Here is a 14,504-nt window from a genome sequence, read left to right on the forward strand (position 1 = left end):
CACTCTAGTTTTTGGCTGCAAAATTCACTTTTCAGTTAGGATAAGTGTTCTGTATTTTTCACGTACTGCTAGCTATGCTCTTAGCCAGGCATAGGCAAACCCGGCCCTCCAGATGTTGCCCTCCAGATGTTTTGAGACTACAGTTCCCATCATCTGGTCCTGCTAGCTAGGGATGATGGGATTTGTAGTCCCAAAACATCTGGAGGGCCGAGTTTGCCTATGCCTGCTCTTGGCTATATTTTTTCTTAGAGATATAGGTATTTTTTCTCTTTAGACATTGGTGTATCATTCCTAAATGAACTTTTCAGATTTGGTGAGTAGATAAACTGAATTATGGAAGCTGCCTGCTTCCCTACTTCCCTCAAGTTCTGTTACTACTTTCAACTACTATGCGGAGCCATTTCCCAACCTAATGACCTTCTATAGGCAATGGAGAGCCACCTTTCAGATGAATACCAATGGACTGGAAAAACATCAAAGAGTGAACTAATCAGTTGTAAAATGCTCATGATGTTAAACAAAGATTCTGGGTTGTTGATTCTTTCATAGACTAATTGTCTGCATTTCATCAGCCCACTTTTAAATTTTTGTTATCTCTTTAGCGATGTCTGATCGGCAGGAAAGTGCACTTATAGAGCTGATGGTATGTACCATTCGACAAGCCGCAGAAGCACATCCTCCAGTGGGCAGGGGAACTGGGAAGAGGGTAAGTTATATTATTTTTCACTAAGCTCTTTTGTTCAGCCAAGTTATATTTATTTTATCGACATGCAGTAGCTCCCCATTAGAGAACCAATAATTCAAAAACACGTGTTGAGAAATAGTATTTGAATAAAGACTATTAACACTTAAAATAGTACGTCATTGTCCTTTTACAAGGAAGCTCTTGTGACATGCGAGTTGTTAGGATTGATTTCCATTGACCAATGACAATTCAGCATTGTTTCTCTTCAGAATTCCCAGGGAGATTAATGACAGGAGAATCCTGGGGGATTTGCTGGTGGCAGCAGTGGAGATGGTTGCATTGACAGAGGTCTTGCACATACTGCTGAACTATGTAACCCATAGGCCACTATATTTGTTGGTGCAGGAGTGTAAGTTGTCAGCTATTCATTGCAGCACCAATGCACTCCAGTATGGTAGGGTTTTTATTATTATTATTTAAAACAGGTTTCTATAGCTTATGTCTTTCAATTCCAACGGCAGAATCTCTCATATCTTCTGTCATGGTTTCTGATATGTGTTGACTGTCCTCCCTAATACTGGAAACAATGTAATGTGTGTGCTATGTAGGAACATCATGTTTGTGCAGCTCATAAGGAGTCTCAGCAACCCTGTTTTTTAGTGGTTTCAACTTAGACTACAACTCACCACAGACTATCTGTTGTTCTCCAGTTCCTAAGCCTACCTGCTGTGGAATAGACTGGGACATGGGGCATCCCCCTTGACTGGAGTGCAGACTGCTCCATGAAATGTTGTGGCATCTTGTGAAGCTCACCTTGCAGGTTTTCTGGGGAGAATCCTTTGATGCTGGTCAGGAATACTCTGAATTGTGTAGGTCAGAGTTGCATTCCTCTGGTCTAGAAGAATAGATCCTAGCTTACTGGATAAATACATAATTTTGGGTTGCACTCTCAAGCATTTGTTGTGAGTGACGATTTCCTTGAGATTTTTTTCAAGGCATTCATTTTTTCCCTGCATTGGGTCACATTGTGAGTGGTAGCACTGCTGGCACATCTCAGAAAGATGACATATTTAAAATTTTGCTCTTAACCTCTGTGAGGCTGTCTGCTAGAAATCAAAGGGTACAAGGGACTGGATATTCTGGGTCTCTTCATCATATTGGGCAATGCTTACAAGTGCTTCCTTTGACAAGTAAGAGTGCCCTTGAATGCTGACTTTAAAAAAATAATCTCTGAACCTGTAACACTAAATTACTGCCTTAAAAATAATCCAATTTAACATGTACTAACTAAGTCAACAGGTTAGGCAAGGGGAGTAGGGTTGGCACAAAAATAATGAGACTTCAAGGCACCACATGAATAGTTTGCCATGTTATTGACTAGAAGGTGCTAATTACTCTGAAGTAACAAACAGGCTTTTTTGTCATGCTTTGATGGAGCTGCTTTTTAGTTTCATGGGATTTCATGGTGTTACCATCAGAAGTGTGATTTTTAAACATGTTAGCTATGACAGTATTGGTTCCTCCCAAAATCTTATTATTTCCCCCTTCTTTGACTGTTGCTGTGCATCTCTCCAGTGTACTTTGTACTTTTGTTACTTTCCTACTCATCCCCTTATTGATATTATAGGTGTTAACTTAACAGAGTATACTGCAGTCGCAGTTGCCATGCAGTGCAGCAGCTGTGAAACAAAGCTGTCTGCTTTGCAAGGGAGGGCTTGTGAAGGGTGTGAAAGGTGGAAAAGATCCAGTGGCCAGGCAGAGTGAGGAATAAGGTCTTCCAGAAAAGTGCCACCAACAGCTTAGTTTGGGGATTCATTTCATTTTCCAGCCAATTTTGCCTCTCAGCTTTGTAGATTGGCAGGTGACTTGAATGGTGCAGTCAAGCCATGGTTAGGGAAGATGCCTCCTGCTGGAAGGATCAGTCAGGGTCCTCTGAAGACTGACCCTGCTTGTTGTCGGTGATGGTTGGGTCATTTTTCTCTGAAAAATATTCTTCTCATTTGTAGCTTTTCTAGAGTTTGCTTTGCGTCCATTTATGAGTTTAGTGACCTTTTGCCTCCTCTTCCCACATTTCCTTCTGTCATTCGGACTGCTGTGAGTGTTTATCTCCTTTCTCAGGGTCTTCGGTGTTTTTTCCTTCAGTTCTTTCCCCTCGGACTTCATCCTCCATCTCCCTATCTGCTTCTCTTGTGTATGTCTCCATTCTGGGGTTTTTTGTCCTCACCATTTTTTATCACTGGTTGACGAGGGAGAGTGTTTTGATCTACCCAGCTGGGTGCAAGGAAATCTGCTATTGGTGACTTGTAGTGCCCAGAGTTTGGCACACCCCACGTATTAGAACAAGGCCACCATTTTGAGTATTTGTGGGAGAATCATCAGCATTGGCCACAATAGATCTTTGGTGCCATGTTATCTTGTAATGCCTGGCCAAAACATAGCTTCATTTAATGGTTTGTTAGAAGTTAACAAAACTTAGTTAAGCTACTGAGCAGGAGTCAGATGATAAAACAAGCCATGGGTTAAGAAACCATGGCTTAGCATTCTGTGCAAACCAAACCAATATGACATTGGTTGCTAAACTTTCTCTCTCTCTCTCTCTCTCTCTCTCTCTCTCTCTCTCTCTCTGTGTGTGTGTGTGTGTGTGTATTCTTAAGCTAGTATAGTCCTCAAAACAAGAAACTGAAAGATGCACTTATAAGTTACATTGAGAAGCTGTAATAATTTACACTGCTGTAGTTGACCTGGCATTATTACAGTGGAGTCAGCTTTAATGCCATTTTTAACAATTTAAATGGTTGTCTCACTAATATACTGCCAACCCTGGTCAGTAGGTGCATTTTGTGCCACTTAGATTAAAAGATACTAATTGAAAAAGTTCCACTGATGCCTCTTTGAAATGTTGCAGCCAAGAATTGTACTTTGTTTTGTAATATACTTCTAATTTTTATAGGTTTTAACAGCAAAAGAAAGAAAAACTCAGATAGATGATCGAAACAAACTAACAGAACATTTCATTATTGCACTTCCTATGCTCCTGTCAAAGGTATATTCGCTAAAGTGTTATTTCCTAATGCTAGTTGCATAATTGCTTTTTGTCACCTGGGTATTTATTTTCCCTTTTTCTCTCTCTCTGTTACCAGTATTCTGCTGATGCTGAAAAGGTAGCAAACCTTCTTCAAATCCCTCAGTTTTTTGACTTGGAAATTTACAGTACAGGAAGAATGGAAAAGGTAATATTATATCCAAATAGCTGTTCTGTTTAACTTTCAGGTGCCTGAATATCACTGATTTGTATTGAAGTGTTTGTGTTAGATAAGCTGTCTAATGTTGCTTTTAGTGTATGATATATTCTGTTGGAAGCTGCCCAGAGTGGTTAAGACAACCCAGGCGGGGCACAAGTAATTAATTGTTGTTGTCTTGTGGTACTTTCATGTTTAACTAACGTATAAGAATTTATAATACTATAATAAATGACCAGATTTCCTCTCTCTCTCCCACAGCATTTGGATGCCTTGTTGAAACAGATTAAATTCGTTGTAGAAAAGCATGTGGAATCAGATGTTCTTGAAGCCTGCAGCAAAACATACAGCATTCTGTGCAGTGAAGAATATACCATTCAGAACAGAGTTGACATAGCTCACAGCCAGCTCATTGATGAGTTTGTGGACCGATTCAACCATTCTGTAGAGGATTTGCTAAATGAGGTGCGTTTGAAATCTCTTAATCATGTACTTTTTTTTTGTATCCCAGAAAACCAAATGAGAACTAAGTTAAGTATTAGGGGTGTAAAAAGCAAAGGGTCCAGACACAGAGGTGGGTGAAAATAAACATGAACATATTTAGTCCAAAGCATTTAACTTTTATATCACTCCCCTTCTGTGATATAAAGTCTTATGGGAACTGTATCACTCATGAATCCTTGTACCTGAGATGCAGCCATGGCAGAGCTGAACATCTCCTGGGAGTTCACAGTGAGGTCTGCCTACTGTAGCAGTGAGTTTGAATGGGAAAGGGAATGGGCAGCTTTTGTGCTTGGCACATCTCCTAGCTAAGCCTGAAGTTTTGAACAAGTTTTGGCTCAGTTTGCAATGGATTCAGGGGTTTGGAACAAGAAAAATTACCATATTTTTTGCCCTATAGGACGCACTTTTTCCCCTCCAAAAATGAAGGGGAAATGTGTGTGCGTCCTATGCGGTGAATACAGGCTTTTGTTGAAGCCTGGAGAGCGAGAGGGGTCGGTGCGCACCAACCCCTCTTGCTCTCCAGGCTTCAGGAAGCTCCACACAACTCTCCTGAGCCCGGCGCGAAGCCACGCCGGGCTCCGGAAGGTTGCACAGAGCTGCCTGCTTCCCGGAGCACAGGGCACGCTGAAAGCAGAGCGCCCGGCGCTTCGGGAAGACATCAGGCAGCCCCACAAGCTCGGGGGACAGTGGGGAGGCCATCCCGCTGTTTCCCGACCTGGTTTTTGGCGGGAAATAAAGGGAAAAAATCCCCCCCCCAAAAAAAACCTAGGTGCGTCCTATGGGCCGGTGCGTCCTATGGGACGAAAAATATGGTAGTTTCCAAAATGCACAGGATCTCAATTCTAATCTTAGTTGCCATCACTAATTGTAGGTAGGCTATACATGTATGTATTTAACCTATTAACACTGTACCGCTGTAAATGAAGCACACTATAAAGTGTTCAGTCCTTGATCCAGTATGTTCTGTTTCCAGGGAGAAGAAGCTGATGATGATGACATATACAACGTTCTCTCCACTTTAAAGAGGTTAACGTCTTTCCACAAGTATGTGCCTTTGACATGTTGTTAGCCAAATCAATTGATGTAGTTACATAGCCAAGTTACATGTGATGCACAACATTAGAGAAGATATGAAAAAGTGATATGTAGAACAAAGGCTGAAAAGTGCTAAAGAAATTGGAAGGTTTCAAGTCATGTGTAGAACTTAAACACATACGTTGGAAATACTTGATGAAATGTTCAGTGCCACTGAGCAAGACGGTTCTGAAACATACCCATTCTGAATCAAATCCTTGCTTTAAGAGATGATGCACAGTTGAGTTACTAAACCACCTAATCATAGCAATGATTTTATTGTAACAGCACAATTTTTGTTATGTTTTTATTTGGTATATTGATATTTTTTTATCATTTTTACTACTACTTTCAGTGCTCACGATCTTACAAAATGGGATTTGTTTAGTAACTGCTACAGGTTACTGAGGACTGGAATTGAACATGGAGCTATGCCAGAACAGGTAATAATGGCAATGTGTGTTTAGTTTCTACTAAGGAACTTAAATTCCCCCTTCTAAAAATAAGTGCAAGAATAATATTAATTGAGAAATATAATCTCATTTTTTGCAGAAATGTAATTTAAAGACTTCTGAGTTACACAGTACTTCAAAAGGAATCCACAAACATATAAAATGATTAATTTTTGTAGACAAGGCTCCAACATGGAATGTGTCTTCCCTGACTGTAGCAAGTTTTAACTTTGCATTCTGAGAAGGGAGCCTGACTCATTATGATTTATATTTTGCACTGCTGATATAGCAATAGGCAGGGTTGTCTTTATCTGTAATAAAGAATTTGTTAATACTTCACAATTAAATGTTTCTCCAGCCACCTAAAGCTTTCTTGTAATTCTGTGATGCCTCCTTGAGGTCACTTGTGGTGACGTTGATGTTGTGCTCTAGTAAGCATAGCAATGTTCATATTAACGAACTAGAGCATTTCTAGTTTGGGAATCACCTGGCTGAAACCAGAAGTCAGAATGCTCAGTATATGTTTCTGTACTGTCTAAAACTTGATCATTGTTTTCAACTACTGTGAAAGTCTCAGTTTTTCTTTTCTAGCTTCAAAGATAAGTAAATGGCCCCTAAAGTATACTAAAATAGGGGGGATTAAAAAAAAAACTTTAAAAGAGGATTATACAACCTTCTGTTTCCCCACAAAAAACTATTTAGGTTCCAAATTGCATAACTTTGCACCTCTGTCTTCATTTTATGTCCATTTTGTTTCAGATAGTGGTGCAGGCTCTTCAGTGTTCCCATTATTCTATTCTCTGGCAGCTGGTAAAGATAACAGAAGGATCTCCTTCAAAAGTAAGAAACATTTGGATTCTAATCTTTCTGAAGGTGTTGTTACTCATTTGATTCTTCTGTGCTCTTCACTTTGTGTCCTTCCATATATCATTGCATGGTTAGTTTTGTTTAGTATTTCTACAGTGTAGCAACTCATACAGCTGTGAACATAAGTGAGGTAGATAGAGATTTTTAAAAGGAATTAATTTGAGTCCAGGATTTTCCCTGTATATTAAGTGAAATATTAATGCATTTGCACTTGCTTTTGCTAAAAGAACAGAGTTTCTCAGACTAGCATCTCATCTACACACTGATAGAAAATGTATCCTAGGCTGAAGCAAAGTTCACATGTGCTAGTTTGCTATCTTAGCTGGAACAGAAGAACAAGATTTAAATTATTGAATGTGCTTCAGAAGTCATTGTTAAGCCTTGTCAATTTGATTTATACATCATAATCTCAGATTCTTATATGAAGGCCTTGCAGCTTCCTCACAGACTCACTATAACTACCCTCTGCATATCAAGTTCAGGAATAGTTACCATGGAAAAATCAAGATTACAGTGCAATTTTCTCCTATTACCGTACTTCTTCATGTGAATTAAGGCCTGTCTCTAAGGGAATGCTTGATAACCAAATTATCAAGCTACCTCTTTAGTCCTTTGTACCATCTGTTATCTTTTGGACACTAAGTGATGCCTGTCCTGTTCTCCCGTGCTTTTTATGGTTGCAGCTCTTATATTCTGACCCTTTCACTTTTAACTTGCTGGCTGTGTTTTAGAACTATAGATTATTCTATTGTTTTTATTGATTAAGCATCCTTGAAGCAGAGGGTCTTTCTGTTGTTTTTGCTTGAGTGCATGTGTAAAGGTATGAACTTTTCAATCAAAGTATTAGTCATATCTGTTCAGTGAGCTTTCTGGTCTGCAGCAAAAGTAACATCCATTCTCTTTGTTATACCTCATTGCTCCCTGATGTCTTAACTTGCTAATTTTGAGAATGTATGTGATTATGATGGGCTTCATGGATAGTAAAGCTTCCTATTTTTGCAGAGTTAAGGCCAGAATAAGTGCATCAACAGTCTCAGAGGAAAAGATTCAGGATTCTCATATTGTGTGTGTGTAGTGTTTCTATTTTGGTTTTTTACCTCATGGGGAGCAAAGCAGCTTGAGAAGGGGAGAGGATTGAGTAGCCCCATCTGCTGAAACTGGCAATATTCCACAAATTTTTCACTTTAAAGAAACACACACAAAACTCCCAAATATTGTATTGTTAGATTATACAAATTATATTTTTCTGTCCCCTCATACTATATGTCTGTTACTTGGGCTATGGTTTGAACAGGTCTCTGTAACTTACTGTCGTGTTATAATGATTTCTAAAAAGTGATTCTGAACCACCTTGCAGGCTTTGTCTAGGCCAAAAATTACTTTATAAATGGTGTGATTTGATTTAGTTTTCTTTTGTCTTTCTGTCTGTCTCAGTTGCTGTCTTGATGGACTGGGGCTTTGTTCAGTAATCCTACTATAATCCTTTTTTTATTTTGGTCTTGACTAGACAAACTTTGATTAATATGTAAACAATTAATTCCTGTTTAATATTTGCTCCAGGAAGATTTGTTGGTGTTGAGGAAAACAGTGAAATCATTTCTGGCTGTTTGCCAACAGTGTCTATCAAATGTAAACACTCCAGTCAAAGAAGAGGTAAAAGAAATTTCAACAATTTTTCAACATGTCAAGTAAATATTTTAAAGCTGTGTTTTACACCATGTTAAAACACACACACACACACACACACACACTCATTGATTAACATGAATAATAAATCACAGACATGTTAAATTTAGCAAAAGTGTTTTGTTTTTTGCCTACCAAAGTCATTTTTGTTTGTTGTGGACAACTTTCACAGAGGATGAATATAATTAGCCACAGAGTCAAAGATGCTTTCATTTTGTGTGACTGGATTCTGGATGAAGATTAAGTGTCTTCATTGCAAAGAATTTGTTTTTATCATGTCATGCAGCACAAAAATCAGATTTCCTTTATACATTTATAGTAGCTATTACACACCTTTTCTTCAGCTGTCTGGGAAGTAATGGCAAGGATTTATTACCCATGCAGCTTTGAACCTTTTCAACATGTGTACCCCACTTATTGCTGAAGAATAACTTATAGAAGTCAATAATAACTTGCTGCTTCATCTAAAGCAGCTTTCCTTAGTTCAGCATTGCCCTTTATTGGCAGTTCTCCTCTGCAACAGCTGAATTGTGTGATCCACCAAATACTTGTGTTGAAATCTCATGCTTCAGATTGTTCATTTGGAATCTGAGCCTTTCTTGATGTCTACAGAGTGATTGACTGCAGTTATTTTGTATTCTAGGCTTTCATGCTGCTCTGTGATCTGTTGATGATTTTTAGCCACCAGCTGATGAGTGGAGGCAGGGAGGGTCTTCAACCTTTGGTGTTTAATCCAGATTCAGGACTCCAGTCTGAACTCCTTAGCTTTGTAATGGACCATGTCTTCATTGACCAGGATGATGAGAACCAGAGCATGGGTAAATGTTTGTTATCTTGATTTATACTTTCGCATAGCTTCAAAAACAACACACCTTACCCATTTATCATGTTTATTTCATTTATGGGCTATAATTTCCCCATATTTATCTTTCCTTATCAGTGTTTTTGTCCCCTAAACCCCATTTCTAGGTTACTTTAAGGGAGTGTGAAATGTGGTATCATTAGTAATTCATCCGTTTCACAGAGAGAATGAGCATACCACAAGCTTGTAAATTAGAGATTGAGAACCTGTGGCTTTCCAACTCCAACTCCCAATAGACCTAGGCAGTATGACCAGTGATCAGGAATGATGGGAGTTGTAGTCCAGCAACATCTGGAACGCCACAGATCCCCCATCACTGTTGTATATGCTACCACTCATTGCATATCAGTCTCTTACAAGTAATATCAGAAGTGATTATATTGCATTGATAGTGTTTTGGTGCGCGCAGTTGGAGTATTGCTTAGGAGGAGTATCTTTATTTTTAGAGCTTATGATTTATGTGGAAATTGTTCAATTTGGTTGTGTACTTTTAAGGTATTTTTATTTATTGCTTATGACTGCTTTTATTTGTGTTTATATGAATATTTTATGTTGTAAGCTGCCTTTATCATAGTTTTAACTATGGAAAGGTGACAAATAAATAAAATTATGATTAGTAAAAGAAAACAATTTGAGATGTAATAATTTTTCATAGAATTTCAGTTAGCTATCCTTCCTTTAAAAAAAAACTTGCTTGATATTCTTGCCACTTTCACATGTAATAATAATCTATGGTTTCTCATGATGTGCATAAGCTATAAGAAGCCTTGGGCTCACATGCTTTCCCATCACCACTTCCCATGTAATGGATGAGGAGGACTTTGAAAGCATTTATTTTCCGTTTCATTTAACAACAGTTCATTGTGTCATCCAGATATAGAATTGTGTTCAAACTAACCATAGCTAGTTCAAACAAGAGAGCTTCAGTAAGTAGGGTTTGAAGTTGGCTTGTCTGAAACTGCCCATGGTTAACATTAACCACAATTTGTTGCGTCAGACAGCATGACGGTTATCTAAAACTCAAACTAAAAGCTTCTGAGGACCTCCTCCCAGCCACAGGGTGGAGGGAGGAGGCCTGCTGTTTCTCATGCATATTTCACTAAACCATGCTTTATTATGATGTGCAAATGCAACTACTAGACTAGTCAAAATGTCAAATTTGTGGCTTAGTTACAATGAGAGCTCAGCTTCCAGAGTTCAAACTCCTACCAATACTCATAATTCATTTTGAGTATTCACCAAATTGCTGTCTGACTGCGATCCCACTTAAACCATCCAGTCATATTTTAGTGAATTGTATTGAGTGCCAGTTGAATTTGTAAATTAGAGTTCAATGTCATTTTCAAAGGTAACAAATATTTTACTGCTTTAATTTCTAGAGGGAGATGAAGAGGATGAAGCTAATAAAATTGAAGCTTTACACAAGAGAAGAAACCTTTTGGCTGCCTTTAGCAAACTTATAATTTATGATATTGTAGACATGCATGCAGCAGCTGATATCTTCAAACATTATATGAAGGTATGGTTCCATAATAGTTTCATTTCTCATAATAATATCAGATTTGTGCTGTGAACTGCATTAACTTCCAGCATGTGGTTTTGCCTTGTTTTGAATGATACTCTTATTGGACAGTTTGTCTAGTCTTAATTATCCTTGAATCCTGTATCTCAGGGGGTTGGACTAGATGACCCTTGGGGTCCCTTTCAACTCTATAATTTTATGGTTCAATGAATCCTGCACGATTTTTAGTAATAATACAGCTGAAATATATTGGCGTGTGGGAATTATTGCTAGCTCTTTGGCCCAAACAATGTAAAACCGACTAACCCTATCTATAGGAAGCTTCCATTCATAGAAATAGAGTGCCACTCATGGAAGCAATCCTTCCATGAGCAGAGTTCTTATTCTATGTATAGAAGCTTCTTCCATTGAAGGAGCAAAGAGTGTGAATTCAGCCCTCTGATTGACATCCAATGACACGTTAGGGCTTCCTCTTCCTCTCCTCCCCCACTGCAGCTCATCACAAATCCCTAAATTCACTCTAAAGTATTGTCAACTGAAGGGGAACAGAATACAGTGGTACCTCTGGTTATGAACGCTTTGGGTTATGAACTTTGCTAACCCGGAAGTAGCTGCTCCTGGTTGTGAACTTTGCCCCAGGATGTGAAGAGAAATTGCGCACTGGGAAACCCCATTAGCAAAATCATGCCTCAGGATAAGAATGGTTTCAGCTTAGGAACGGACCTCCGGAACGAATTCAGTTCGTAACCAGAGGTACCACTGTATAGAAAGAGTACATAAAATTGAAGATAGTCAAGACTAAATGTTCCATGTCACAACTAAAAGAGTGTTTTTTTCCTCTTTCTTTTAGTACTACAATGACTATGGGGATATAATTAAGGAGACATTGAGTAAAACAAGGCAAATTGATAAAATTCAGTGTGCAAAAACCCTCATTCTCAGTTTGCAGCAGGTAAGAATCTTAGGTATCAAGAATTGTAACTTGTGGAACAGTTCTGAATTAAAGTAGAAGTCCCCCCCCCCAACTGCTATATTTATTGCTGTTGACCACTTCTTTTTACTGCTGTGTTAGACATAATTAATAGATTTGTTGTCATTCATTCCCAGTGTTAAAACAAATTCATTTAACCCTAAATATTTATTACATGGCAGCTGACACCCATGTATATGCTGCAGACTTCCATTTGAAACACTTGAGTTTAAAATTTTAACCATTCAATTCTTTCTTTAGCTGTTTAACGAGCTTGTTCAAGAGCAAGGTCCTAACTTGGACAGGACATCAGCCCACGTCAGTGGGATTAAGGAGTTGGCCCGAAGGTTTGCTCTTACTTTTGGCCTGGACCAGATCAAGACGAGAGAGGCTGTAGCCACGTTACACAAGTGAGTGGCAAGGGATACATTAAAAGGCACTTAACCTGTGTGAAAGATTTTTAGTGTGGAATCGTGTCAGTTTGTCAAATAATAACAGCAATTTGCTCTTCTTTCTATTTATGAATTCAGCATATATGCTTATGAGAAATATGCTGGTGTTGGAGAGAAACACAGAAATTTGTTTGTATTAGGTTTATATTTTAAAATCCTTGACTAATGTACCTCATCAAGGATGTGGGATGTATAGCAATTCCATCTCCCTCTCTAGACTCTGTCAGATTGGGTGGTAAACTGGAACATTTGACTTCTGGTGCCTAAAGTGACAGAAATTGTCTCAGTGGCTTGGGATGCCTTTTATCACCTTTCACTAAGAGCTCAACTGTGGCATTACATGGACAGATAAATGTCCAAATAACAATTATTCATGTCCTGGTGTCCTACTTAGATTGCAGGAGTGCATTATATATGGGGATGTCTTTGAAAAGAGTCTAGAAACTTCAGCTGGTCCAAAACCAGGCAAGATTTATTATCAGGAACTGACCAATATGCCTATGTTGCATCCCTCATTTTTCATATGCACCGGCTGCCAGTATGTTTCCCAGTCCTATTCAAAGTTTAGGCATTACCTTTTAAATCCTCAATGCCTTTGTGACACAGGGTACCTGAAGGATTGCCTCCTCCTATGTATACCAGACCCTAAAGTCATATTTAGAGGCCCTTTTCCACATTCCCCTGTAGAAAGAAGTTTGATGGGGGTGGGATACTTGAGGGAGGGCTTTTTCAGGGGTGGTGCCCTGGTTGTGGAATGTCCTCTGTAGAGAGGCTCACTTGACACCTTCATTATACTTCTTTTAGTCCCAGACTTTAAAAATTCTTAAGCTCCTTTAGTGCTTTTTAAAAAGTTTGCTGGTTCAATTATTTGTTGTGGCTATTTCCATTTCCTTATTTTGTTTTGTTTTTTGATATATGGCTTTTATGTTGAGCTGTTCACTGCACAGAGAGTATTAGTTATTGGGCAGTATAGTGTTGCAAATAAATCAGTTATGTCCTTTGAATCTTATTACAGAGATGGCATAGAATTTGCTTTTAAATATCAGAATCAGAAAGGCCAAGAATATCCTCCTCCTAACCTTGCTTTCTTGGAAGTACTTAGTGAATTTTCTTCTAAACTCCTGCGGCAGGACAAAAAGACAGTGTAAGTACTGTTTTGCTGATTGTATGTTTATTTTGTTGTTGTTTATTCAATTTATATACCACCCTTAATCTGAAGATTCCAGGTCAGTGTACAACATTAAAAACGTGATCACAGAAAAATCATAACACCCCCACCCCCGCTTTTAAAAGGCCATAGATTAATGGTTGGATGCCCGGCTAAAGAGGAATGTTATTGATCTGTATACAGGAAGCTAAGAATTATCTGCTGTTTGAAATTACGTGTAATGGCAATTTCTGTAACTGGCTTTGGAATCCACAAAGGTTCAAACTGTTTGGATTCAGGGAACTATGGATTATCTATTCTTGAAACCATGTTCCCATAGCATCCTGTCTCATACTCTGAAGCAATGTAGGCAGGTAATAAACAAATAATGTACCTTGACCCTAGAAGAGGAGGCTTATCCTCCTGATCTTCTGTCCTCTTTGTGAGGGTTGGGGGAGCAAGAACTGGCAAGATCTCGTGAGTTGGACTGCTTCTACAAGCTAGGTCTTCAGGCTCAAGTTCCTTTAGTTTGTTTGTGTGCTAGGCTGAGGATGCTGAAATTGTATTCTGACTATGCATAATGCTTTTAAAAACTGCTTCTTCTCCCTTTATTTTGTATTAATTTTTCGATGATAAATTATTTGCACATAGGTTTTGCAGATTTTTAGTCCTTGTATATATGCTTAGTACATTTGTGAACACAGTGTAAATAATAATAATATTAAAAGGTAGTTTGGCTTCACAAAAACGATACAGTGGTACCTCGGAAGTCCAACAGAATCCGTTCTGGAAGTCCGTTCGATTTCCAAAATGTTCGGAAACCAAGGCGTGGCTTCTGATCGGCTACAGAAAGCTCCTGCAAACTGAAACACTCACTTCCGGGTTTGTGGCATTTGGGAGCCAAAACATTAGACTCGCAAGGCATTCACAAACCAACATACGACTGTATTGGGAATAAATCTAATCCTGTAGCAGCTTTGGTTGGAAGAAGACACTGGGCAGTTGACGAGGATATGTTGTTGGTTAGTCGTTTAGTCGTGTCCG

At 38.7% G+C, this 14,504-nt stretch overlaps 1 protein-coding gene across 6 annotated transcripts in view; it reads left to right on the forward strand.

Moving 5' to 3' along the window:
- STAG1 (STAG1 cohesin complex component) overlaps positions 1-14,504 on the forward strand; it is a 103,819-nt gene that overhangs the window by 81,100 nt on the left and 8,215 nt on the right. For 4 of the 6 annotated variants that reach the window (XM_083741786.1, XM_083741785.1, XM_083741788.1 and 1 more), the window contains exons 16-28: positions 603-706; positions 3,636-3,728; positions 3,826-3,915; positions 4,186-4,389; positions 5,402-5,472; positions 5,858-5,945; positions 6,714-6,794; positions 8,382-8,474; positions 9,151-9,325; positions 10,749-10,888; positions 11,742-11,843; positions 12,123-12,271; positions 13,329-13,457. In XM_083741786.1, the coding sequence (XP_083597912.1) occupies positions 603-706; positions 3,636-3,728; positions 3,826-3,915; positions 4,186-4,389; positions 5,402-5,472; positions 5,858-5,945; positions 6,714-6,794; positions 8,382-8,474; positions 9,151-9,325; positions 10,749-10,888; positions 11,742-11,843; positions 12,123-12,271; positions 13,329-13,457 (1,519 nt within the window). Of the gene's footprint in view, positions 1-602; positions 707-3,635; positions 3,729-3,825; positions 3,916-4,185; positions 4,390-5,401; positions 5,473-5,857; positions 5,946-6,713; positions 6,795-8,381; positions 8,475-9,150; positions 9,326-10,748; positions 10,889-11,741; positions 11,844-12,122; positions 12,272-13,328; positions 14,476-14,504 lie in introns of all 6 variants that reach the window. The other 2 variants (XR_014565057.1, XR_014565058.1) reach the window with 1 other exon arrangement.

The sequence above is a fragment of the Podarcis gaigeae genome, assembly GCF_964106915.1.
Source record: "Podarcis gaigeae genome assembly, chromosome: 5".
Classification (NCBI taxonomy): Eukaryota; Metazoa; Chordata; class Lepidosauria; order Squamata; family Lacertidae; genus Podarcis; species Podarcis gaigeae.